The sequence below is a fragment of the Balearica regulorum genome, chromosome 5 (assembly GCF_011004875.1).
Source record: "Balearica regulorum gibbericeps isolate bBalReg1 chromosome 5, bBalReg1.pri, whole genome shotgun sequence".
In the NCBI taxonomy this organism is placed as follows: Eukaryota; Metazoa; Chordata; class Aves; order Gruiformes; family Gruidae; genus Balearica; species Balearica regulorum.
This window is the reverse complement of record NC_046188.1, coordinates 53,074,174-53,100,010: the sequence shown is the minus strand read 5'-3', so window position 1 is coordinate 53,100,010 and position 25,837 is coordinate 53,074,174. Positions and strand designations below refer to the sequence as shown.

General features: G+C 39.5%; 1 protein-coding gene across 1 annotated transcript in view; it reads left to right on the top strand.

Moving 5' to 3' along the window:
• The first annotated feature begins 643 nt into the window (after nucleotides 1–643).
• MOB2 (MOB kinase activator 2) overlaps nucleotides 644–25,837 on the top strand; it is a 115,840-nt gene continuing 90,646 nt past the window's right edge. The window contains exon 1 of the mRNA XM_075754931.1: nucleotides 644–878. Within this exon, the coding sequence (XP_075611046.1) occupies nucleotides 862–878 (17 nt within the window). The 5' untranslated portion in view covers nucleotides 644–861. The remainder of the gene's footprint in view (nucleotides 879–25,837) is intronic.

Sequence of the window (25,837 nt, the reverse complement as noted above, 5' to 3'; positions counted from 1 at the left end):
GCTAGTAGTTAATTGACTAATTTTGCAATTAGAGGAACTGAGAAAGGAAAGATTTTGAGTCAAAGAGGAGATTCTGAAGCACAAGGTGCAACCAGAAGCAGAAAGGATGAGGCAAGTGAGGGACACAGCCAGCCTGTGTTCCATGCTCAAGGCTCCAGGGCTCTGCCAAAATGGGTGAGAGAGCAGTGGTCTGCATGCTGGAGTGGCTTGGGTCAATACCTGGTGGTCCTGTGGGAGCTCCAGGCTTTCATCACCCTTACAAGTTAACGCATTTTGTTTTGCACGTAGGGCAATGTAACCACCCCGGTGTTGCCTCAGGGGCCTTATATGGAGCTCCCCTCCGGGGGCCTGTGGCATAGCAAGAACTGAAGCGCTGAGGCCCAGTCCTGGACAGTGAAATCCCCCCCAGAAGGGCATAAGTAACACTGAAGGGCCCCAGCGCGGGGACTAACACCGCTCAGCCGGGAGGAAGTCCCTCGAGGGGCCCCGCTCCCCTCCGCCCCTGAGAATCCCGGACGTGCCCGTTCCCCTCAGGCCTTGAGAGCGTTAACGGCCGCGTTCGAACTACATTTCCCAGCGTGCCCCAGGAGGCGGGGGGCCGCTTCCGGGTTGGCGGCTGGTGGCCGCCAGCGCCGTGTGTTTACTTCCGGCCGCCCCAGTGCGCGAGTGTCAGGCTGAGGAGGGGACCCGGCGCAGCCTGGCGGCTGCCCCGCCCGCACCGCCCAGCCGGAGCCGGGCAGCGGGGGGAGGGAGCGAGCGAGCGAGGGAGGAGCCCGACCCCCGCGGTGGCGGCACCCATGAGCGGGCGGTGAGCGGGGAGTCGGCGGCCGCGGGAGCTTCCCGGCGCGGCGGGACCCAATCATGGACTGGCTCATGGGGTGAGTGGGGCCCCTTCTTCCCCCGCGGGCCGGCACCCGCCGGAGCGGCTCCCAGCTCGGCAGGCTTCCCCGCTCCCAGGCAGCCCGGAGCCGTTGGAGGAGTCGTTGGGGGTGCGAGGGCGAACCGTTGGGCGCGTGAGGGGCGTCCGCCGAGCCGGGAGGCGCCGGCCGCCCTGTCGGGTGCGGGGCGCCCCGCGGGCGGCGCAAATGACTAATCAGTTATTCGCCGTGGAGGTGGCAAGCGGTGTGTTCACGTCCTGCCGTGACAGGGAGAGGAAGCGTTAGAGAAGGCGGCTGGACCACATAGAGGCGAGCTTCTCTGGGTGTAGCCGGCTGCGCTTGAGGGGAGGAAGAGGTGCAGGGGAACCCTTGCCTTGTCCCAAGCGGTCGCTCTCTGAAAAAGTAACTTTTCATTCCTTTTTTTCCCCGGGTGTATAAGAAGGCCAGTCGTTGCAGGTCTGCGTGTTTCCCACCAAGACAGTGTGGGACTAGTACATCTGCAACTGAACGTCACTAAACTGAAAGGCTTGCCAAGGTTTAAATGGCTTTCTGTGGACAGGAAGAAGAGACCTCGGCAGAGATTAAAGCCAAATCGGAGCCACGCCAGGGGGCTTGGATAGCCTGGGATTAATAGTGCTAATTACACGCACAGAAGGTAGCGCTTTGCTGCTGGTTTTAGGTCTGAAAATCTCAGTGCAGGAGAGGGAGATACAGTTGATCGGAGTGACCTGGTGTGCCACCAGTATCCCAAGCAAGAGCGGGATAAACTCGGTTACTTCTTGCATGAATTCTGCCTGCGACCTGCACTCAGGTGAACTGTGAATAATTATGCTTCAAAATCGCATGAGCAGTTGGTTTATGCTTCAGCAAAACCAGTATTGCAGTGATAACTTGCTGCCCTTAGTTTCTTCTGTACAGTAGTTTGATCCGGTTCCTGAATGTGATCTTCACCATCTAGGTTGCCTCCTCTTCTAATGTGATGTGCCTAGAATACAAAATACTTTGTCGCAGTTGCTAGATATAGTGTAATAGAAAGATCACTCATATGTGTGTTGACTTTTGTCTGCAGCTGAACTGTTTGCTGGTGAAAGAATGGCACTTGTTACTTACTTTCAAACTAGATGTGGCTGACTATTGAGCCAGTTGTCAGTACCATTTATGTTTTACTGTAGGTTTGACCTCTCAATTTGATGGAGCGAATGCTGAATATCTGTGAGGTAGATACTGATGGCTGGGTTTTCCTCCAGCAGGTTGAGCTGTGGAAATACAGTATTTGTGGCAGGTGAAGGGGTCTATATGCCATGTACTGCCACACTTGTGTCTTGTAAGTCAGAGGGCTGCACTCTGTTATTGCATGATCTTAATGAAAATATAAATGACAAGCTTGTTTTGATTTGTTTCATTACCATCACAAAGCACTGTTATATTTACTTGTAAAAGTAAAAGCAAAAGCTGAAGTGTCAAAGTGCCACTGTAATTACAAAAAAAGTCAAACCCAAGACTTAAGCAAGGCATTTGGATGACTCAAAATGCCTCATTTACACGGTTGTACTTACTGTGTGTGAATTATGTTGTAAAGCAGAAAAGAACCAAGGTTTGTTTTAGCCAAACCCTCAATATGTTAAAATACTGGTGTTCTATTGAAAAATATTTTGGGCTTTTTGAAGTTGCAATGAAAAAATTGGCATTTGTTCTGCACTTCTTACCCGGGGTGGGTGGATCCGTCCACGTGTGGGAAAAGACTGTTTTCCCCCTTGTAACGGGAATGGAGTCATTTGAATGGAGTCATTTGTGTGTTACTCGCTTGTTCTCGGCTATTTCCTGATATGTTTCTCGCCTGACCAAACCCAGTATTGTCCCACTGATGCTCTTAATGTTTTCTCCTTTAAAACTTTGTGAGTTCTATTTGTGTGAATTTTGGAGTGGGTTATGGCAGGAAGGGAGAGCATTGATATTTTGAAAGGGGAAGAGGTAGAAGGCCTGAGGGACTCTTTCTTATTCTGTCCAAGTTATGGCTGCTGTTAGCAACTATGTGTACAAATGAAAACATCCTTCTTGCTGTTTGAGAAAGAAACTGAGGACATTTGTCTGCCAGGGCAGAAGTTTAGGTAATGTCACTTGCTCGGCTTTTCTTTCAGTGAAAACTTCAGCTGTTTGGGTCTCTTGTGTGAGAAGGGAAGGGCTGCAGAAAAACCTGCAGAAATAGTAGGAAAACAGGTCACTCCCAGTAACTCATCAGTTTGTGTCCATGTCTTGTTGTGCCTCTGGAGAGCAAATTGTGTTGGTCTGCTTCTTGGTATTGTCACTCTTTCCTGAATGAATGTCACTGCTAGTAAAAGTCCTGTGATCTTTCTTATTCCTAACTGCTTTGGTAATGTGATGGTTTGCAGTTGCAGTTTTCCATGCGCTTGTTCACAAGAACCCTTCTTGTGTGTCTCATGTTATCAGCTGTGCTTTCTTAATGTTTTGGTATGAGAAACACTCTCTGTGTTTTAACTTTGTCTTGCTGAGAAACTAACCTTCAAGTGCAAGTGTGTTAAATTAGGCAGCAGTTACAGTAACTTCTGTTCTAGATCTCTACCCTTCAAGCGCGTGTCACATTTATCCAGTAGATGATTTAGAGTGGGATCTGCTTTATTCCTTGATGGTCCTCCCCTTTGCTTGTGGTGTCTTGGAAAGTGGGGGGAAGAGTAAGTTCTAATCATACCACAAAGGGCAGCAGCCCAAGTGTCTCTGATCGCCTCAGAGTGCTTAACGTACAAAAAACAGAAGCCGAAGCTTATAAACAATAGTGAATTTATTACGGATTAACAAATGGCTATAGGCTTATGTGGTCATACAGTAAAACTTCTCTGGGTGCTGCCTTCTGTTCAGTTAAGTGCTGCAAAGTCCAGTCCCAGAGAAAAACGCTGAAAAAAACTGAAAAGAGCTGCTGGCATGTTACAGTTCTCAGTTTGGCACCAAAATAAACCCAGTCTTTTCTGTAGTTGGTTGGTATCTTTTACCCTTCTACTGAATGTAGCCTTGATGTCAATACTCGTGAAAGACTGTGGTTTCTTTGGTGCATTTTCTCCATCAAAAATAAATACCATTTTGAGCTTTTTTTGTTGTACAGAGGATATACTTTCAGTGCAATTTTGAGTAGAGATCAGCGTTGCTTAACTGCTTTGCTCACCATCATCTGACAGAGATCTACATTACCCTCTTTGGAAGTGATTCCAAACTTTTGTGTTACACATAACATTGATCTGCGCTTGAAGTTCAAAGTAGCAACAAAGACAGGCATTGTTCCCTCAGTTATGAAACTTTTTCTTTTTAGTTTGTTTCAAAATTCATAATTAAAAAGGAATAAAATGTATTAATAGCATTGGTAAACCTGACATGGCATCAGTTGTTTTTAATCTTCAACTACGATGTCTGATGCTGTTAACACATTTTTTCGTAATAGAGGAGGATTGTGAACTGTTATGTAAAAAGGGGAGACAGAAACAAACTATTTAACCAACAATTACCTGTTAAACACAAAACATTATTTGGGGCTAGATGATACTAAAAACTTTGTGGTTTAGCAGGTTAATGGACTATGCTGATTGAAACTAAGAAAACCGTGACAGTTTAACATAGTTGTGATGGCAAAACACATCTGTAGATCCATCTTGAACTGGGAAAAAACCCTACCTCTGCAGAGATAACCTGGATTTTTGTATAGGCTACTTGAAAAGCCTTCAATATGTAGATCAGCCCTATAAAAAGGGACCCTTAGTGACGGAAATGGGGTTGGTTGTGGCATCTTTCACTTTTTCCTTTGCAAGAAAGCTTCTGTTTCCATAAACGAATGGCATTCTCTCTTGACTCTTACTTGAATGCCTCTGAGCACAAGAAAAACTCTGCATCCTCAAGCAGTGAAATGCTACCTCTAAACTCTTCAATGAAGATTATTTTTTGTTGACTATGTATCAGTATTTTCTCTGCAGCAGAGTACTACTGTGCAGGACAGGATTCCAGGATCAGTGTAAGCATCTCATACTTCTGAGCTGCAGCATCCACTCCTTTCACAGGCACTTCTGGTACCAGTAAAATGTCAGTGTCCTCATCCTTGCGATTTGGTTTCACTGTGGTACTAAGGACTCTTTTTTTCCAAGGGGAAGACTGCAGCGTGTAGCAGCTTGTTAAAAATAAAATTTTAGATGTAAAACTTCTGTTGTGTAATAAAACTTTTTTATTCTGGACGGTGGCGTGTCTAGCTCTTGAAGGAGGGAATAAGAAATAAGTTGTGGGAGCATGCTAACTTTACACAAGTGTATTATCTCTCTGTCTTTCTGTGCCTTATGGTGACTTGACAAAGATTCACAGCTACTTCTCCCAGACTTTAATTAGTGTAAGTGGAGTAAAAGAGAAGGGGCTGTGTGCAATAGGAATTCCTCCTATCTTTAGTTTTGAAGTTGTAGGTCTTGCTATCCGTACTGTCATACCATCTACTGCTCATTATCTGTTCTTTCGTACGTTGCCCTGGTGAGTTGGAAAGGAGGGCCTAAAAATGATTGAAGGCTATCCTTTTCTCATATCCCACATCTTCAGCTCTGAGGACAGTTAGAATAGCAATGGCCTAGAAAGACCAGGAAAATACAGATAGGTGAAGAAAGAAGCAAACTCCTGATCAGAATATTTGTGCCTGAAGACAGCACAGACAGGTGCTCTGTGATCTGCAAGATAGAGCAAGTGGCTACAGCTGTAAACTGAAGAATATCTAATTCAATGTAATAGCCTTCACACTTGCAAGTTTTATTTTGTGATGTCAATCCATTATAAACACCACATATATATGCTGCCTTGCATAGTCTTTGTCCGACCAGGATAGGTAGTTGGAAAGTATGATGCATTAAGACAGCATTGTAACTGTGCAAATTCAGTTTATGCTATACCAATGCTTTTTAATGAACAGTGCAAGAGGACTTCTCTAGATCTGCACACTGCTAGATTTGTCTAGTGCAGAAGGCCTGTGTCATGCATTTATTTTATTTAGCTATAACTGTCAGGAGCTTAAAATAAAGCTAGCAGTTTTTCTACTTGTTTTGGATATAGGATTTTGCCACATTATTCCTGTAGTGACTTTTGAAGGCTAGAAGTAACACACACTGCTCTTTTGTTGTCTTCCATTCTGCATCTATGGAAGTGTCTTTAAGAAATTTCCCCATAAGGCCTTAAGACAATGTCCAGTTCAAGATACGCTATGGTGAAATATGAGTAATGTTGTTATGTAGAGAAGTCTTAGCCTTGAGCTAGAACAGCTAAGGACTAAATGTGAAAAAAAACACACTAGTGTTCTAGTTCTGAGTCAGTAAAAAGCCAATATGCTATTTTTTCAGCTGTTAGACTAAATCTTTGTTGCTTTTGAACGGGATGCATTATCATAGAATATTTCAAGTTGGAAGGGACCCATAAGGATCATCAAGTCCATTAATCATAAGGAATGCATCTTGTAGTGGGAACAGTGAGAAATCATGCAGCATGCCTAGCTGTCAGCTTGGCTGGTGCGTAAGACAGTTGAACCAAGAAGAGTACTGCTGTCTTTTCCTAGCAGACCTTTGTATAAAAAGGTAGCTAATGATTTTTATTCTAGATACTGTTTGCAACTTCCTAATCATAGCAAATATTTCTATAAAAAGGAAGAAAGGAAGAACACTGGAAGTTCTTCAGCTGCTGTAACCATAAGGAATGCTTTTCCCTTTCTTCCCTTCAGTCATCTTCAGTGAAGAAAGTCTCCTGCCTTTATAAGGCAGTCTTCCCCCTAGAAACTCTGCAGCAACCTCTCACTTTTCAGAGCTTGCACAGTGTGTATATTTGTTCTGGTTTTTAACTGACCTCACAACAGGTGTTTCCCTTGCATTACATTCCCTGCAAATTCTTGGCTTCACAGGCCATTTTCCCTACTTTGAGGGAGCTGAAAATAACTCAGAACTGGTAAACCAGGCACGTTCAGTCCCATTGGGCAGGGAAATATTCACATGTTCCTTATTTAATTCTATTTATAGGTGTAGCATTAAGTATGGAGTCCCAGGTTGTTCTCCCCAGATAAATCTAGGTCTGTGTGAGCCACTTGCATTCAGTTCACTGCTTGCTTATGAGACATCAGTATTATTTCATACGTTTATCAGACATGAGCAGTACCTCTGCTAAACCAGAAGTTAGCTGTGAAAACTAGTATGACATAGTCCACAGGTAAAAGAATATCTCCATTAAATATTAACTTGTAATATTCATTCGTATAGTAGTGGAAGGGTGCTGTTAGTTTGAAATGTCTGTTTCCAGTGCTATCGTAGTTGTAGAAAAATATGTCAGGACTGGACAAGAGCAATTTAAACTTTTCAGCCATTGTTTCCTTATGTCTCTCTGGTTCTGAAAGTGCTTGGTTATATTACTGAGATTGTCGCTGTTAAGGCTTTTCTGCTGTAATGTAAAACAAAAAGCCCAAAAAACTGCAGAGCCTTGCCCCCTGAAGTGTCTTGGTATAGTTAATTATTGATTTATTGGAGAAAATGCCAAATAAATCCTACATTTTGAAACCTGTGTTACTTTAGCAAACCACAGAATTTGTATCAGGCAGTAACTTTCCTTTGGTCAGTACAATGCACGTGAATAGTGATTTGTTCTTATGAGAGCATTCTTTTTCCAACAAGGATTTTATTGAGGGGCAGGAGGAGTAGATCAATCTCAAGGTCCCTAAAGTAAAATGAATTATTACTTTCCTTAAAGAATTAAACATTCTAAAAGTGTAGCAATACTCCTTCCTTGTGCCTCTCTGCATGTTACCTTCTTTTCCTTTGTGCTTTTCAGTATTCAGGAAGGCTGATATGTTAAGATGCTCATCTGACTGAAAACTAATTATTTTTTTTTGCCTTTTTTTTCCTCTCCTAATGTTAGTTTTCAGCTAAATGAGTTCCTGCAGCCTGTTTGTGTAGCTGCATGAATAATGTTAATAGTACTATGGAGCTGGTGAGAATAGAAAGCTTAGGGAACATTCTTTTTGGTGGCAGCAAGGACTTAAATCAATTGAATGTAATCATGTAGTAATGTGATTATTAGTGCTAATTACTCTGCAAATAATTAGTGATTTTCTGTTGATGTATCCTTTGGCTTGAGCTGTTTGGAAGGACTCCAGAATATCTGAAAATAGGAGATGCTATGACTGGGTTGGTAATGGAGCAGGTAATGGCCTCAGAGCACTGTCAGAGTTGCTGTCCTACTGTGTTACATTCAGTTTGACTAAACTATAAATATACTCATAGTGAACTGGATATTTATGAATAAATCAGAATTTATAATTTGGTCTAAATCAGGTTTCATCTACCTGAGAAAAGTGCTGGCTCTGTCGTGGTGTGAATGTGAAGGTAGCTGGTATTATAGATGCCTGGCTGAATCCAGCAGTCTGATTCAAGAACGTTTTCAGGAAGCTTGGTTCATGCATGATGGCCTGCATAGCTTTGCCATATTTCACTGGCAGTTCCCATCTGTTACATCTACTGGATGTAGGCCCAGAGCAAGCATACTTGAAAGAGTAAAATTAATAAGACTCTGCAATTTTTAGATAGCTGTGTATACAAGTTTGAACTCAGTGTTGTAAGATCTGCATATTCTGCAATCATTGCTGACCTATTAAACAACTTTAATGTGTGTCTCTGCTAGTGGAATGCTATTGAAGTAATCTTGGGCCATCATTTTAACCCATGTTTTAGCCTTCTACAAACAGTGATAACGTTGTGAAACTTACTTGCTAGGTTCAGTTTCTATATGCCCTCCTTAGCGATTTTTCCATCCATCTTATTATGCAATAAAAAAATAAAATTATACTGTCTTTCACTGTACTAAGCTTTATAATGAATAAATGTCATTTTTTAAAAAAAATTATTCTTGCAGTCATATGGTTTATAATATTACTGGAGACTGTTATATCAGTGAGGCTACTTAAGGAAGAACTGTTGCTTCATGACTTTGTTCCAGCACTTCAAATAGTTGCATTCTTAGGAGCTTCCCTGCTCCTGAGACAATGTGCAATAATTTTAAATAATTTAATTTTGGCATTAGAATGATGAGTGTAACTGTCAATGGCTGAACAGCAGTACTATAATTTTAGCATTTGGAGGTGAAAAAATGGCAGTTTTGTCTGAAGTTAGTTTCCTTTTATTCTGCCAGCCAAGAGAAACTGATCAGGGTGCAAGTTCTTCACACAATCCACAAAGCTCGGTTTTTGACTGTGGGAAAAAAAGCATTGAACACACATTTAAAAAAATAATAAAAAAATATAATGAGAATTTAGATACAATTTTCAAGGCCTTGAAGAATGTCAGAAATTAAACTGGAATCAAGACAGGAATGACTGTCATAGATCAAATTCCTTCTTACTCTGGACATTCAAAGAGTAAATCCATTTAGCTAGAACATAGGCATGCAGAAAACTTTATTTTTAACAAGTGTCTTATGGGCTTTGGTACTTAAGGCAAAGTCAAAATGATCCAGGTCCTGTAACTCAAGCTATTCAGAATATATCTGCATGCCTTTTTTTCCTTCTTTCTTCACTGTTCAGGTTAGAAAGGTGTTCATTGAATATTTTTATCATCAGTGTTCAGTGACTAGATCACTGCTGTCGCTTCTCTACACTGAAATGTCTTCTCAGGTAAAACACAGAATTTGTGTGAAACAGGTTGCATAGAGGTGATCTTGAGACTGATTTTTTTTTTTTTTCTTTTTAGCTACTTCATTTTACAACCTTAAAGTTCCTTCAGTCTGAGATTTCCTAATTTAGAGAACTTCTTTCTTTTGTATGGTTCTTTATAAAGCAGCAGGGAGCCGTTCAGGAACGGCTTTGTTCCATACAGTGTATCTTAACAGGTTATGCAAAACTGGACAGAGATGTTTTTTTTTACAAGGAGGTGTTTTGTGTCTACTTTGCAGATGGGCTCAGGTTACAGAGTTAACTCTGTGGTTTCAAGTTTGTGTCAGGTGTGATAAATGATAAATACCTTTCTTTTCAGTCTTCTCTCTGATGATATCCAAGTCTTGCTGGATTGTCATGTCTAATAAAATGTTAGTGTGTGACTGCTGTCCATCGGGTATCAAAAGGGACTAAGTTTGTAGTGAGGGCTTTTATTTGACCAACGGATGTACCTGGGGAAGAAATAAAAAGCTTCTGGTCATACTTGTATCTCTTGTTTATGTTAATAGACTGTCTTGAACAAAACCATGTGGGTACTACAGCTCCATGTCAGCTGGACAAATCTCACCTGCTGATTTGACAGGGCACTGGTACCTTTCTAAGGAGCAGACCAGCCTCCATTCAAAAAGCCATGGGTGGGCACTGGCCTTGCTATTTAAGGTTATCTGAATCTTTTCCAGGAAAGGAAAGAGATTAGAAATGTGCTTGCTCGTTCTGGTCTAGGGTATCCAGATCCTCAGATACACCTATTCCCCTCCGATGTTGTCTTTTCTTTTGTTCTGTGAGCCAGCTGTTCTTGGTTTGTTTGTAATTTCTGGTTGGGGTTCATGTTGGTAACCTGCAGTTTTGACATATTTCTGGGTCTTGTCTGTGTCTCTTTTTTTGTTGTAGATAGATAGTGCCATTTTTTGAATTAGCTGATTTTTGAGGTTTGGAAGAAGTCTGACTGGTAAGAGATGAACAGAAGAAATAGCAGAGGGGATACTTCAGCCTAATGACTATAGCTGGTTTTTTGTTCAATTCTAGTCTCAATCTTGGAAAGTAGAGAGGTGCCCCTCTGCTGCTTGATTTTTTTCTGGGCAGTAGGGAGTACTGTTTCTTCTGCACAGTATTCCTGGATGGGCATCTAACAGTAGCTGTTCTTATTGTGTCCCTTCCTCACTGGATTATTGTGGTACTATTGGTTGTGAGCAGTTTTTGAAGACTAACCTGAAATTTCAGGTTTTTTCGGATGTATTTATTAATGTTTCTTATTAGGCATATGCTAGGCTTTTACCATGTGGCATAGCACAGGTTTTAGCTTTGAGTTATGGGTGCTATTCAAAATGCTGAATTTGGTGATTTGCATTCTTATAACTCCAGAGCGTCTGTAATGAGATTGTCTCTCTTGCCCCACCCTGCTGAATATGAAGGTACTGGCTCGAGTCACTTGAGCTTGTTGAGACTTGAGCTGGTGGAGTAAAGTGCTATGAAAACTCATCTTTGAAAGGGGAGATTCTGTATTAATGCTTGTGATGCAGAACTAGGTATTTAGCTGCAAGTTTATAGGCAATGTGCTTGGCTTTTTAAATGGTGCCCTTTCTGTTTCAGCGCAGTACTATAAGGTGGTGGGTTTTGTTTGTTTTTTAAAGTGTTTATAAGTGTTTTCCAGGCTTGTTTCAGGCAGGACATGCCCAGTCATCCACTAAAATTTAGGTAGCTGTTGCTATATGCGGTATAACTTTCCACATGGGCAAAATATTATTTATGTGTTCAGACTTGCATTTTCTCATTATTGTTAATAGAATCAATGCTTTTGTTTAAATCAAGTTCATCTTGGTTTTAGGTAGAGTGACAACTTACTAGGCTGACTGGTTGGGAATACTTGAAATTAGTCACCTTGTTAATGGAGAAAGATTTTCTGCAGTTCATGAAACACATGCAGTGTAATTATCCACTACCTTGCAGGACAAAATCACTTGTTGGCTTGGTTTTTATAAGTAAATAAAATAAGAAATATTCTTGCTTAGTAGATCTATTAAATTCTCATGTTTAAGCATTTTATTCTGAAAAATGGGCTATTTTTTATTCTCTAGTTGGCAAAAATTTTTTGAGAAGGAAGTAACTTTATAATAAAGGCAGACTCATTTCAACACGTTGGTTCTACTTGTTTAGGGTGTGTCAACTATCCGCAGTATTTCTGAGCTAAGCCAAAAATGTAAAATAAAAGGGTGTTAAATATTTCTGTGGGCATCACGAATTAAGCTAGCATGAAGGTTGCTTAACTTGTGAATGACAACTTCCATGAAGGTTTTAATGTGTATTAACAGACACTACTCAAATTCATTCTTTTAACTTGATTTGACTTCCTGTGTAGAAAAGCATTCTTGCAATGACAAACTACTAGTAAAGTTTTGTTGGTTTTTTTTTTTAAACAAACCTGAGAGTAGACTAAGAGAGATCACCAGCCTTATGGTCCCCAGTGTTAAGAACAGCCATTGCTGTTAAAGCAAGCAGATAGAATTTGAGCAAAGAGGAAGTGAACATAGGAAGAAGGAAGGTGCTTATACATTTAATAAAACTTTGTTAGCACATACATTATAATTTCCCATTTGGGTATAATAAAGGAAGAATAATTATTTTCCATTCTTACTGAGATCTTGATATTTTTTAAAATACTGCACACAATAGTATCTTACATAGAATCACTGTTTGTAATTGAACTGTAGCTGTCAAAACAAATGCACGAAGAACTTAAATCCGGGGAATTCCAGTACATGCCTGACCTAAAGGAGTAATTTATTGTTCATCTAGATAAACGTCTGTGGCCTGATTTGTCACACATGCACATTTTGCAAATAAACGCCTGCAACATGCCACCCATGTATCACAGTATGCTGTCTTGCTCTCTGTTGTGACTTTTCAGTTGCCTGTGGCTGCAAACATTATCACCTGCCCTCTAATCCCTAGGCCAATAGTTCGTGTCCCATAGGTTTTATATAATATTTTCTTCTGGACTTAGCATGCTTCTATAAGGTGTAGATGTGGTTTGTTTGGGTCTGTGACTTTACAAAGGTTCTAGTCCTAGTTATGCCAAAAATCAGTGTATGCAATTTGATGGTATTATGAGTCAGGCCAAAAGATACTACTGATCAGTCTTGAGCACTAACATGGAGAAACACTGTCTTCTGAATGATGTGAGATTTGAACTTGAGGGCACCTAACTACCAGATCAGTTTGCCCTTTGTGGACTACATGGTACCCGAATGGGAAGGAACCTTTGCTTTCTGGAGGGCTTGATTTGATAGTGCGATGGAAAAGGAAATATGATTGGGCTGAAATGTGCAACTTTGTGCAAAATTGTGTTCTCTGCCATTTCCTTTGAAACTATAGTTTGGTAACTGCTTTGTGTTTGCAGCTCTTATTATGTCAATCAAGTAGTAGTCAAGCTGGATGTTGGGTAAACGAGCTATGAAAAAGTACACGCTTGGATGAGGTCAGATGGTGGTGTAACCAGGTAGCCAGACTGCACATGCAAATCAAATCCACCCAGAGTGTTTTATTCCTAGTAAAGTGCAATGTGAAGATGTACTTTTTTTCCCCTATTCATCTTAATTCTGTGATCCACTATCCTAAATCTTATACTTTTTAAAAATGGCATACAAAGTTTTACTAGCTATATGGAGGGAGAGTTAATTTCGCCTGTTTGGTATTGCTGACCAACAATGAAGTAAATCTGGTCTGTATTAGGTAAAATAAGAGGGGTAATGCATCCTGGCTGTGTGTTTTGGATGAAAAAATATCTCATCATATGAAAGGATGTTGCCAAGATGAAATTTCTAAGAGTCTAACTGAAATTGACTGTCCCCTTATCCTTTTGCTAGTATATGCCCAAGTATATGGACTTTTTACATGCAAAAAAACCAGCTGGGGCAGGACCAAACAGCAGTGGGAACAACTAATCCACATCCGATCCATGTTCCCACTGAAAGTAACAATGTGGCTGCTTACAGGAACTATCCTAGTCGCTTGTTTCCCTAAGATCCCTGGAGACTAGCAATGTAGGTGGAGTGCACAGGACATGAAGGAAAAATATTGTGAGAGAAACCGGTCCAAAAAGGAGTCTAATCTCCAAGGAAGACAATGGTTATCATATAGCCATGGGCTACTCATTAACTCAGGGTTGCTAAAACAAATATTATTCTAGAGTGACAGCCAGCTACTAACATGAAACTGTTACTTTTAACTCTCGTATTGGATTTGCTTCTTTGTGAGAATTTTTTGGAGTTTGGTAGCAAAATGACAATGTGAGTATCACAGCAGGCAATGTCTCAGACATCCAAAGAAAGAATGAATTCTCCAATATGCTCTTGTTACAAAATCAAAACCAGAAGAACTTCAGATTAACTAGGTTTCAATAAATACTTGTTCTGCTTCATATGTAGAAAAGCAACAGCAAGTTCAAAAATGGGGGGAGAATAAGGCAAAAGTGGGTTTAAAGACAGTTGACTTGCCAGCATACTTTTACAATAAAGCACAATTTTGGTGTCTTATGTAACAATAGAAGATTGGAGTACTAATAAATAGGAAGAATTTTTGTATACAGCCCATAGTTGAGCTATGGGGTTTAAATTGTATGATTCACTAAGGTAAATAATAAAGTTCTGTAAAGATCAACCACATCAGCAAGAATACTAGCTAGGGTAATACTGGTTTTCAGTCCATGCATCAAAGCTGAGTTTTCAGAGCCAGGAAGAAATTTCTCTTGGGATATGGTATTGGGCAATTAGCTGCATTTCCAGAGATTTATGGAGTCTTCTGAATCGCTTCAGTGTTGGCATCAGAAATGGAATATTGGGCTTGGTAGGCTGTTGTTTTGCATTATGCATGGTCCCATGATGTGGAGGTAGATATCCAGAACATATTTACATAACAGCGCAGTAAAGCTTAATCCTTTCTTCTATTTGCAAATACCTCCCCTTTCAAAGTCCAGTAAGGTGAAATACTTCATAAAAACCTGATTGTTATAGAGGGACAAAAATATAACTCCCTTTTAAAATAATTTTTTGTAACACTCATTTCCAGTATCTGTTTCTTCATACAAAAGTACTATATCTATTAGTTGATGATTCGATTTTAAATTTGGAAAACTTTAAGAAGTACTAATGTGATGCTTTTCATCCTGATTTTTAAGTCAGGGCTATTTGTTTATTTGCACCTCTGTGATATGTCTTACAGAAAGATTAAGAAGTTGATATCTCTTCTTCCTTGTTTAAATTAATACTTTTTGGACTAAGGTTAAGTTTTTCAGACTTATTATTCATGAAATCAGATGTCTTAGTAGCATCTTTCATTCTTGTATTTGTTTAGAGGCCCTGAATTACAGCATCTGGCTCCTAAGGATAAAGTCACTCTTTTTCTGGTATTTACTGTTCCCTATTGTTGAAATGTCACCTTTGGGACTGTCATTAGACATGTGCTAATGCTTGTAGTAACTTTTAATGATAATAATGATTGATAATGCAATGATAATGAGGGAAAAAGGCAAAATAGTGTTCTTCGTTTATTAGTAGCTTCCTAGAGGTGAAAATACACCAGCTTTTTTCTTTCTTCCCCAGAAAGAAGTAAGAATTAAGATGGAGTCTATTTTAACATCAGCAAGAACAGAATGTAAATTTGAAAAAAGGACCACTTTGTTATATATATGAGTTTTGTTATTGATCTACTGTTGTTTTTCTAATCTCTACTTGCTTGGTTTTTTATTATAGCTCTTTCTCAAAAACAAATAGCTACTTGGATTGGAGATGTGTTTTCAGACATGCCGGATGGTACATTGGCCTTGGTCATCTTGAATCTGCAGTGTGACCTGAACAGTTTAAATACTTAAAACTTGCACACTCCTCTTGGCTATTCTGAGTTGAAGCTTCTGAAGTTTTAATAAACTTTTGTTACAATTGGAAGGGTTGGTTTCAGTCTATGATATTTTTAAAAAATATTTTTGGAAAAGCAATTCCAATGTTAATGTTTAAGCACAGTTTGCTAATTATAATCTTTCAGTAGGAATTACTTTAGCATCTGGAAATATGAAACAAAAAGATAATAGATTGAAGGTGCTTTCCCTAAATGTAATTGCCACTTAAAATTATGTAAATGCTCAAGTGAATTTTCTTTCCCCCCCCAAATGCTAATGGTGAGGATCCTTGATATAAAAGAATAGTCATTACTTTTTTTGTCTCATTAGGTGAGCACTTGTTGTGTGTTTGGTTTTTTTGGGTTTTTTTTTTTTTTGCATATGCACAAGAGAGATCTCAGCATGTGATCTAAATACACTTTGTATTTTTAAATTTTTATGGTTAGTAACATGCTAGCTTAATAATCCTAGCTTTACTTATGTAGTATAAATACAGAGGAAGAGTCTTGATCAGGAGACATATAAATAGTATCTAAGTATGTAGATGAAGAAAATATGATTGTTGGGTACTGCAAGGAGTAATATATAACCAAGCCATTTAAAAAAGCTGATCAGTTGAATGCTACTTCTGGTGTGTTGGTATTATGCTGAAAATAAATCAGGTTTGTGTGGTGACTGGAAATGACCTTTTTATGTTCCTTGGAACTGTTTTCACTTTCAGACTTTTGAAAACCCACTGCTCTTCCCTGGCTTTGTTCTTTAATACTTTTTAAATCAACTTGTTACAAAGCCATTGTGTACATGTTATTGTCAACGTAGATTTTATGAGAATTTGCACTGGTTTAGCTAACTCAGTTCAAAAGATAAGTATGACAGCATCCAGCATTTGAGTGTTGTACCTCAGCTCTTCCTGGTGAGATTCCATTTCTTTAAAAATACAGTAGAACTTGACGTGCTCGGATATTAGATTCTCCAAAATCTCTTGGAGGAGATTAAGTGCTTTATCATCTAAAAGATGACCTCATCATATGCCAAGGGAGCTAATGAGGCTGTAGCAGCTCTTATGAGCCTTTAGTATGAAAAGTTGTGCAGATTTTATGAATCCTTTATCCTTCTTCCTCTAGAAAGTATACGTTTCACTAAAACAAGTCAATGAAGAAGTTGCTGATAAATTCTTTGGATAATTTTGAAAATAGTTCACATATGGGAGTGGAAGGGAAACAAAGAAAAGTTAAAAATACAGTGTCTGCTTCCTCAGTTGCGCTGTGGCAGCAACATGTTTATAACCTCCATGATAGACTTCAATATGACACATCTTGTTGAAAGAAAAGCTAAATGGATTTTTAGCATTGCTGTATCAAAGCAGGAGATTCCCTTTTTATAGGGGAAAACTATTGCTTTCTATTGCTCCAATTTCTCCCTCCAGTAAACTTAATGAGGACAGCATTTTTCTTGCTACACCTTGCAATATTAAAAAACAGAGCTGATGCATGCATGAACTAGGAACGTTTCTGAAGACTGGTTTTCTTAAAACAAGTAATGACATTGGTATTTTATGTTGATCCATGTCAGACTACAGCTGTGAGTGTTCTCAGTGTTTTGGGTGCTGCAGTAAATCGTGTCCAAAAATTGGAATGATTGTCCATATGCCATGGTAGCCTCTGCTTGCTTTATTTCTCATTACCTTACCTATGAGGGAGATATTTTTACTCGGTATCTGACAAGTGAATACAAATTTCTTTCCTGTGTGTCATTGTCATAGCTTCTTTGTCATAGCTTGATATTATGAGAACAAAAGAAAGCTGGAGATCCTGGTGAGAATGTTAGAGAGGGATTAACAGAGCCTTGTAGCTATGGAGTTAAGCTGGGCTTCTGTTTTCACTGCCAATGACATCTTGATTTATGCATACTGGAGATGTTTTTAAACACAGAAGCAATAGGAAATAAGACAGTTTGCTTCTAGCCTGTGTTTCCTGCAGGGCTTCTTGGCTTTGCCTTCCGGTTAGACAACAGCATTCGGCACATAATCTTCTTGTTCCATCCTCTTATTGCTGTTTGTTTTACCGGTTATGTAAAGCTCCAGGCTTGAATCTGTTTTCCCCTTGCACAAATTTTCCTTGAAGATGTAAGCTGGGAATGTGCATGCAAAAAGCTCTTGTGCACATCCTGTTTTCAAATTATGTTATTTCCTTCAGTCTTGCGCTCCTACTGAGAATGTGGCTTGAAGGGTGTCTTGTGCTTGTGTCTGACAAAGTTGGTAAATGCTAAGGATAGAAGTCCATATGTTCATAAGTAGTGTAAGAGTTGAACAACTAGCAAGGTTGTTTTAACTAATGGATGGATTTGTAGCTTTTTTAGAAGTATTTAGCAATGATACAGATATCTAAGTAGTCTAAATTGTGGTTTGTTTGTGTTTTTTTTCCTCAGGGTCCATATTGAGAAAAAATAGTCTGGTAGCAGTTTGAATATTCACACTGTCATTATGGAACAGTATAACCACAGATGAACTTGCACAAATACTGAAAGCAGCAGCCTGGAACAGAAATAGAAACTTCTCCCTTCCTACTGCTTGCTTTATTTCAAATGTGCAGATTGCTGAGGTAAGCAAGCCTGCAAAGTTGAGATGAGTTAGCCGTAAGGTAACCGTTAACTACTGTGAAACAAACCTTCTTCCATTACCAAGCACTTCTGAGTGGCCTGTTGCTGGTCACTTGCTAAAAGGTGACATAATTTGCAATTATAATAGTGTTAACAGTCTATTCCTGATATGCTGAAATACTTTTGAGGATTTCAGCATATGCTCACTAGAAATATATTCATATGATTTTGCTTATGGGTTTAATACAAAACCAGAACGATCGGTGGAAATTAAGTATTACAAAAGGAGAAGCTTTTACAATGTATGGAAGAGTTTTACTAGGAAGATGACTGGTGTTAACCTCTAGCCCTCTCTCAGTGGTCTTTGGTATTAAATTGCTAATACAAGGTACTGATTAGGATCTTTCTATTCAGTGAAAGAGTATTGCTTCATCTTCTGCAGGCTACTGTAAAACAACCTCTTAACCTAATGTACTTACAGTGTTGATTAATAAGTAAAATGTGCCTTCATCTATGTAAAAACCCATATGAACGTGGAAGCTTTCCTGGTCCTTTAAGTGCTCTAAAACAATAAGACTTTTTGCTACAGATAGAGAATTTAACTGTAATACTGCACTATGGATTTCATCATTCAGCCTTTCCATGGTGTTTGTGTCACTCATTTCTAATACTGTATGTAGAATTTGTACTGTACTATCTAGAAACTGTGATATCTCTTGGTTTTGAGTTATGCTAAAATTTAGATAATTTTTTATTTCAACAGTGAATAAATTTGCCATTTCATAACACATAGGTTTTTGTCTAATTTCCTTATTTTTTTCTATTATTTCTCCTATTGAGAATATTTTGCATCCTTATATAGGAGAAATGGTGCTAATGTTTATTTTGTCATATAATGAATAAATCTGGTTTGGAAAGTTCTTCTCCCTAATTCCTATCTTTAAAGTCTTTGTTACAGTTCTAATTAGTAGGTATTAGCATATGTATCAAAATGCAGAATGTGCAAGTACTATTTGGAATATTAAATGCTAGGTTTAGCTCATCATTTTGTATCATTTGGATTTATTTTGAACAAAACATTAGCACACTGAAATATCAAAACTATATAAAATTATGGCGTAAACCCAACATCAATAAAAATCCTATACGTGGCTTTTCCTCTCCAAGTATCCATGCAGCTGGGCGAAAAAAGAGCAATATAACAAATGTGCTGCTACTCTTCATGACTGAGACTGCAGAAGGTAAATGTGGAATTATCAATGTGGAGTTCAAAAGATAAAAACATTAAAGTCCTTTTATAGTATTGAAAAGGAGGAAATGGGGTGGATTACTTTGAAGAGAAGGAGAATTTTCCTCTTCAGGCAAAACAAGCATGTATTTGTTTTGCCAGTTGCAATAATGTGCCACGCAACACAAATGAATGTCGGTACTACATACATAATAACCACAGCCATAGGGCTAGAAGGGCAGGCCTCAGCCCCAGTGAGCTCTGGCTCAACATTAGGAGTTGCTCCCAATCACTTCTACTGTGATCCTTCCTCTGTTTTGAAAAACTCCTCTTCTGGAGAAGGTGAGAAGAGACGTATTGACTGCTGTGGAACTTTGAGCTTTGGGCAACCTAGTCTAGTGGAGGGTGTCCCTGCCTGTGGCAGGAGGGTTGGAATTAGATGATGTTTGAGGTCCCTTCCGACCCAAACCATTCTATGATTCTTAATTGTGTTAGACTTGGCATAAACATCTCGTGTTTTGTACCTTGTTCTGCTCACTATGCACTGCGTATGTTGATGTTTTTCTTTTTTTCTGTCCTGATACTTATACCTTTTTCTCTCTCCGAAGAGTATTTTTAGCAACAACTGAAGGATATGCAAATGTGATCCTGAAGAATTTTATGTGGACCTGACCTTTAAATATACAGATTTACAAGGAGCAGGTCTTTATAAAATGTACCACAGTATCCCGCAACAAAAAAATCTTGGTATCACACAAAGACTACGTATTTTATGCCATAGTTCCTAGAGCACTTTGGGCCAACTGGACTGCCATGAGAAGTACTCTTTTCTCACCACTCCAGCTGTTTATTCCCCTCTCCTTGCCAACTTAAGTGCTTGAGGGATCTCATTAGGAATTGGATCCTGCTAGTGATGCAGGTTAAAACTAATGGAAAGAAAAGAACATTTTAGTTTAACTGGGATCAGTTTCTGATCTAATTCACTGTACTGCTGCACTAATAGCTCTGCATAGGAGAGGTACAGAGGGAATTGAGAAATCAGAAGTAATGGAAGGGCAATGGCATCAACTCTAATAGTGGTAGAGACAGTTTACGGGCTTAATGTATTTGTGGAACTGTGACATTAGGTGCTATGGTCTCTCTCAAACTCATTATGTACTAGACAAGATGAAACATGTTTTTTTTCTTTTCTATAAAATGGGCTAAATCCATTTTCGACTAAGTAATATGTACTCTTAATTGTTCAAATGTCTGTAAAGTTGTTCCTCTCGTTTGCTATAACTATGGATCCAGAGGTGTCACTATGACAGAATATGCTTCTGTTTGGAGGAAGACAAATGACTTCAAATCTGATGACAAAGTATAATCAGTCAGGATGGCAAAATCAGGCTGCCCTGGTAAACAGAAGAGTAGAGGGGCCAGGGCAATTGCAGAGACAAGCTGCATATCAGCTTGCCAGGTACCATGTTTAATTGCTGCACATCTTGTGAGGGTTTGTGGTCATGGTTTGTACATGTGTGGGTTTTGTTTTTTTTTTTTTTGGGAAAATGCTGATTAGGTTGATATGTTTTAACAGATGCTTTAGGACAACTTTCCATAAATGTAGTTTTTAGCTGAGATTTAGCCTTTCTAACTTGATTATCATTGTTGGAAGAATAACTTGTACAACAGCTTATTTTCTGCTAAAATTAGACTAGCTCTCTTTTATATTCAAGTTACTTTGCTACAGCAAAGTGAATGCAAATCAGACTCATTCTGTATAATTTTTTTTTGTGTTCTGTCACCCTCTATGGTAATAGCCAGCAAAAAGCTCTACTCCAAGTTATGTCACTCTTGCTATTTTTTTTGTGATGACATAACTCCCAAACGGGATGCTGTATATCCTGGGGACAGGAATGGATTCCCTTTGCGGGTAGTCAGATATAATCTTTTGGTAAAGGACTGACTTTGATAAAACACATTGCCTGTTGCTGGAAGCAACTGTTATGCATGAAATCCTATTGAATATGCAATTATAGAAGAATAATAGTAAATGTCCTCTCTTTCTCTTAGTGCCACAGATGAGAAACTTGTGCTGGTCAGGGGACCAAAGAGAAGTTAAGAAGTAGGATGTGCATCACATACTGTCTATTGCCACACGCTCCTAGCCAGATGTTTTGTCATGTGAAAATCCAGCATGTAACTTACAAAACAAAAATACACTTTAATATGAAATGACATGAAGTTCTGGACTAAAATCAGTTATAACAGAACGTTCTTAATTCGCTTTCTTTGCAAGTTGTTCTTTGTTTTGTGTGTGACTCACTGAAGATGACTGTATTTTGTTCAATGTGAAGTTACCTAGCTACTGTTAGAGTACATTCATTCTTGTGATTCAGTTAACTCTAAAAATTTCTTATTTTGTGCACTTTTTTCCAGTAATATTTGTGTTTCCAGGATGCAAGGGGCAGTGTGTCAATTCACTTGTTACAGGACCAAGTGTGCTGTGCTCAGATGCAGTGCTTTAGAGGTCTCCAGTGTATTGTGAAACGCAGCCATGTAGGTTTATCAGGAGCAGCTGTTTTTGTTCTGTGGACGGATCCATCTGGGGTGGAGGGGGGAGAGAGAGAGCTGGTGGCTTTTAGTGATTAGATGGTGACAGTTTTGCTTGGGAAGAGTACCAAGTTTTAGCAGGAGCTACTGTAACAGAGAGAGGAGATGAAAAAGGTTGGTGAAAAACCCACAAGTTCTACTAATCTTTTTGTGTCAGAAGATGCCTTCAGGATTTGGTATCTGCATGTGGGTCTAATCGCAGCCTTGATTAGAGGAGTGCCTAACACTTCCTACTTCAGTAAAGAACTGTCTGAGCTGTTACAGATGACATTTGGACATACAAGGCCTAGATGAGGAGTCAGAGCAGCTGTGTCCTTGTGCAGGCGAGAGGGAGGCTGTCTGGTTTATTGGATTACTTCTTGTCAGATCATGGCAATGCATGCTTCTTAAATCCCTTGGGGTAGGGAGGGAGTATTGAAGAAGGGATGGCTTATTTTAGGTAAACTGATTTAGACAGCAGTCCATTTTCTTCTTCATTTTCTGCTGAGAAATGTGGGAACATTTCATGAAATGGTAACGTTCAATCTTTGAAATGGTTCATGTCTGGTGTGCTATTTTGTGGGCAGAAGCTGCATGGCAGGTATGAGCTGGGCAGAGGGCCTACAGCAGCTTGATTAGTTTCTGTGCCTTTTGTTTAACTTCAGGAAGTGGTGGGTGAGTGCTTGCTTTTGATGCTATTCCTTCTCTCCTGCTTCTCCTCTCATCCTTTTTCCTATGCTTATGCTGATTAAGGGTTGGCAGTAAGCATTCATTCAGCTTACTGCTTCCTTTGTATTAAAGGGTAACTGTGAAATCTTTCCATAGTGAAAGAGCAATGAAAGATTGCTGGGTTTAATTCTTGGCTGTTGGAACCTCATGTATTTGGAGAAAGTGATACGGGTTTTGAGGGATCTTCAGTGCTCTTGTAGTCTACTATAGAGTTATTACTATGCTCAGGTCTTCTGTCCGTTCTTTAATATATGAAGCAAACACTTTGCTCTCCAACTGAGCAGAAGGGACTTGAGAATAATGCCTTTCAAACAAGTGCCATATTTTGGTTGATTATCTTCATCTTGGAAGGGACAGCCCTGCTCCTGCATGTCAGATTGTAGTTCTGTTCTGTCTCTTGCTGTGCTTGGAGAACTTGTAATTACTACACAGGAATGGATTCCTCTTTCTCAGAGAGGAAGGTCTCCTGTTTTTTCAGCTTAGACCCTGCTGATACAGCACTGGCTGATATGAGAAGTGGGAGAGTGATAGATGTATTTTGGGACCATAAATTAGACATAAGAGGCAAATGAGCAAATACAATCTCTTCAGAGGAAAACATGTAATGTTTGAACTGCACACTAGACATAGAAGAACTGTGTTGTAAATGACTAAGAACTTGTCCTGTGCATATATATATATATACACACACTCTATATGGCCATGACAGTCAACTTGGTGTCCAGAGTTTTGCAAGTGATAGATACAGCTGGAGTTCTTAATCTTGTCTTTTAAGCATAATGTGTGCTTTCATGAAAATGCTTTTAAGTAGCATTTTTCACTCCCTCAGAGCACAGTCACACAAAAAGGCTGATTTAGGCTGTGGTGTCACTGAGAAAAAGGAGAATTGTATTTTCCTGAATCAGTTCTGCCACTAGCAGGATATTGCTGCTTTGATGAGTTTGTCATCTTTAGGAGACTGTAAGATGCTGCACCAACAATTTGTGTCTGCACTCAATGAATGGGAGACAAGAACTTTGTGAGAGGGAGAGAATTAATGCCTGTATGGTGCATGCACTTGGGTGATTCTTTAACAAAAAATTTCGTTGGAAAATTTGGAAGAAATATTTTGAATGAGTGATCTGTGTGGATTTGAGCATTTAGGAGAGATGTGCTAGACACAGCTCTCACCTGTTTCCTAAAATCAAGGCTTACAAAGTCATGTAGTTTAATTGTAAACTTTACAGGTTTTTTTCCTCCTCGCTGTAGCCTGCTCTGGTCAGTGTAATTGGGAACATTTTACAATGGTAATGAACTTGGCAAGAGAAGCGCTCTTTGCCTGCTGCCAGAGTAAAGCAAATAAACAAATAAGGAAAACAAAAGAAGATTCCTCCCTGTCCCCTCGGCGGGCTGCAGGAGCGGCTGGCACCGCTGGCCATGCTGGTGGAAGGGTGGAATGTCCTGCCGTGCGTTCCATGCAGATGGCCTGGACCCCGGCCACCTCAGCAGAGCAGAAAATACCACACTCTCAGCCATGCCACTTGTGATTTAATTGGAACCGAAGCTAACTTCAAAAAGTAGTGCATCATCAATTAAAACTGTTTTTCTGTGTTTCCAAAAATTACACAATGATTTTGGTCTCCTCTTGTTTGCTGAGGAGAAACTGAATTCTTCCATCAGACAAATGTTAGTGGGATCTTCATCTTAAGGATAACGTCTTTCCTTTTTGGGGCACCTTGCTGCTAACAAAGTCCCAGTATCCCCATCTGAAGACAGTAATTTTCCTGTAGTCACTTCTCCTGATTATCAGCAAAATACTGGCCTTCTGCTTTCAAGAATGGTGAAATAATGCTTCCTGTGTAGCAAATACTAGTGCTGTTGCTCAGGAGCATTTGAGACAGGTGGTTGTACTTCCATGCTGATTTATATATATAGTTGTGATGATCAGTACTAACTCCTGATAAAACAAAAGCGAATAGACTCTTGCACTGTTGCAGAAACTTGCACTCTCAAACTCTGAACTGGGGTCTGAATATTTTATGTATTAAGATTGACTGCAGAAGAAATGTGGTGCAGAAGAAATTGCAAGACTAGGTACTCATCTGAGCTTATCTTGCATTTTGCTGTCTTTAGCACTGACTACAGTAACAGCTTCTTACCATTAATAGAATCTGCAGGTAGCATGAGAGAGGAATGGCACTGCTTTCCTGTAGCTTACGTATTGTTTGCTCAGTCGCCATTAAGGAAGCAAAACACCGTAACATTAATTGAAGGATACAATAATGATGCTTTCTAGTTATTTAGCAGACAAAATATGACACCGTTAAGGAAGTAAACACCCTGTCCTTAATTGAAGAATATGATAATGATGCTTTGTAGGCGTTTAGTAGGCAAAATCTGTGATTAGTGTCACGTATTGTTTTAGAATCTGGAGAAGGAATAGCTACTGTTTGTGGGATTAAATAATTTTAGGAAGAACATGGAAAATTACTTCACCTAATTCTACAATGCAGTCTTTACACTGTGAAACGCAGGCTTGTAGTTCAATGCTTCCTGATGTTCAGTAAGAAATTGTTCCTCACAACTGGTGGAGGTATAAAAGGTGAGGTATGGCTTCCACTAAGTGTTTAATGACTGGGATAACAGTGCTGTTAGAAGAACTAACTTCAAGTAGTCTTGTTTCCAGCAAAATATTTCAAGAATGCTATGCAAATACATATATTAGAATAACAAAGCACAAATCAGATTGTCTTGTTAGAGGCCAATGGCAGTTTAAGGCCAATGCTACCTAGACAGCTATTGAAAGCCTTGTGAAACAGGGACGCACACCATCTGCATACCCCAAGTGCAAGAATGCAGAGGGAAAAATGGAACTCCCCAGTATTCTTTGGCTTGCAGGATTGCACTGTGGCCTGATGAGGGGTTCATGGGGACTGTGCAGCTGTGAAAGAACCTAACTGTAAGCTGGCGGCATTTCCTTGTGATGAAAACGCCCAGCAACTGTTGGATGAGTGTCTTTTGTTGCCCTACCAGAGTTTAATCCAAGTTTGAGTATCACACCATGGACCTGTTTGAAAACCTTGCCTTGCATTGGGGCGTTTTACGTACAGATGAGTGCATGGTAGTTACCGCTGCATTATTTTCACACTGAAAATGAAAATGCAAAAAACCAGCTCCAAAACCAGCAGTACATTATAAGATTTGATGTGTTGCTTTTCCAATACTTGTACTTTGACCTGCAGCTCTTAAATTCT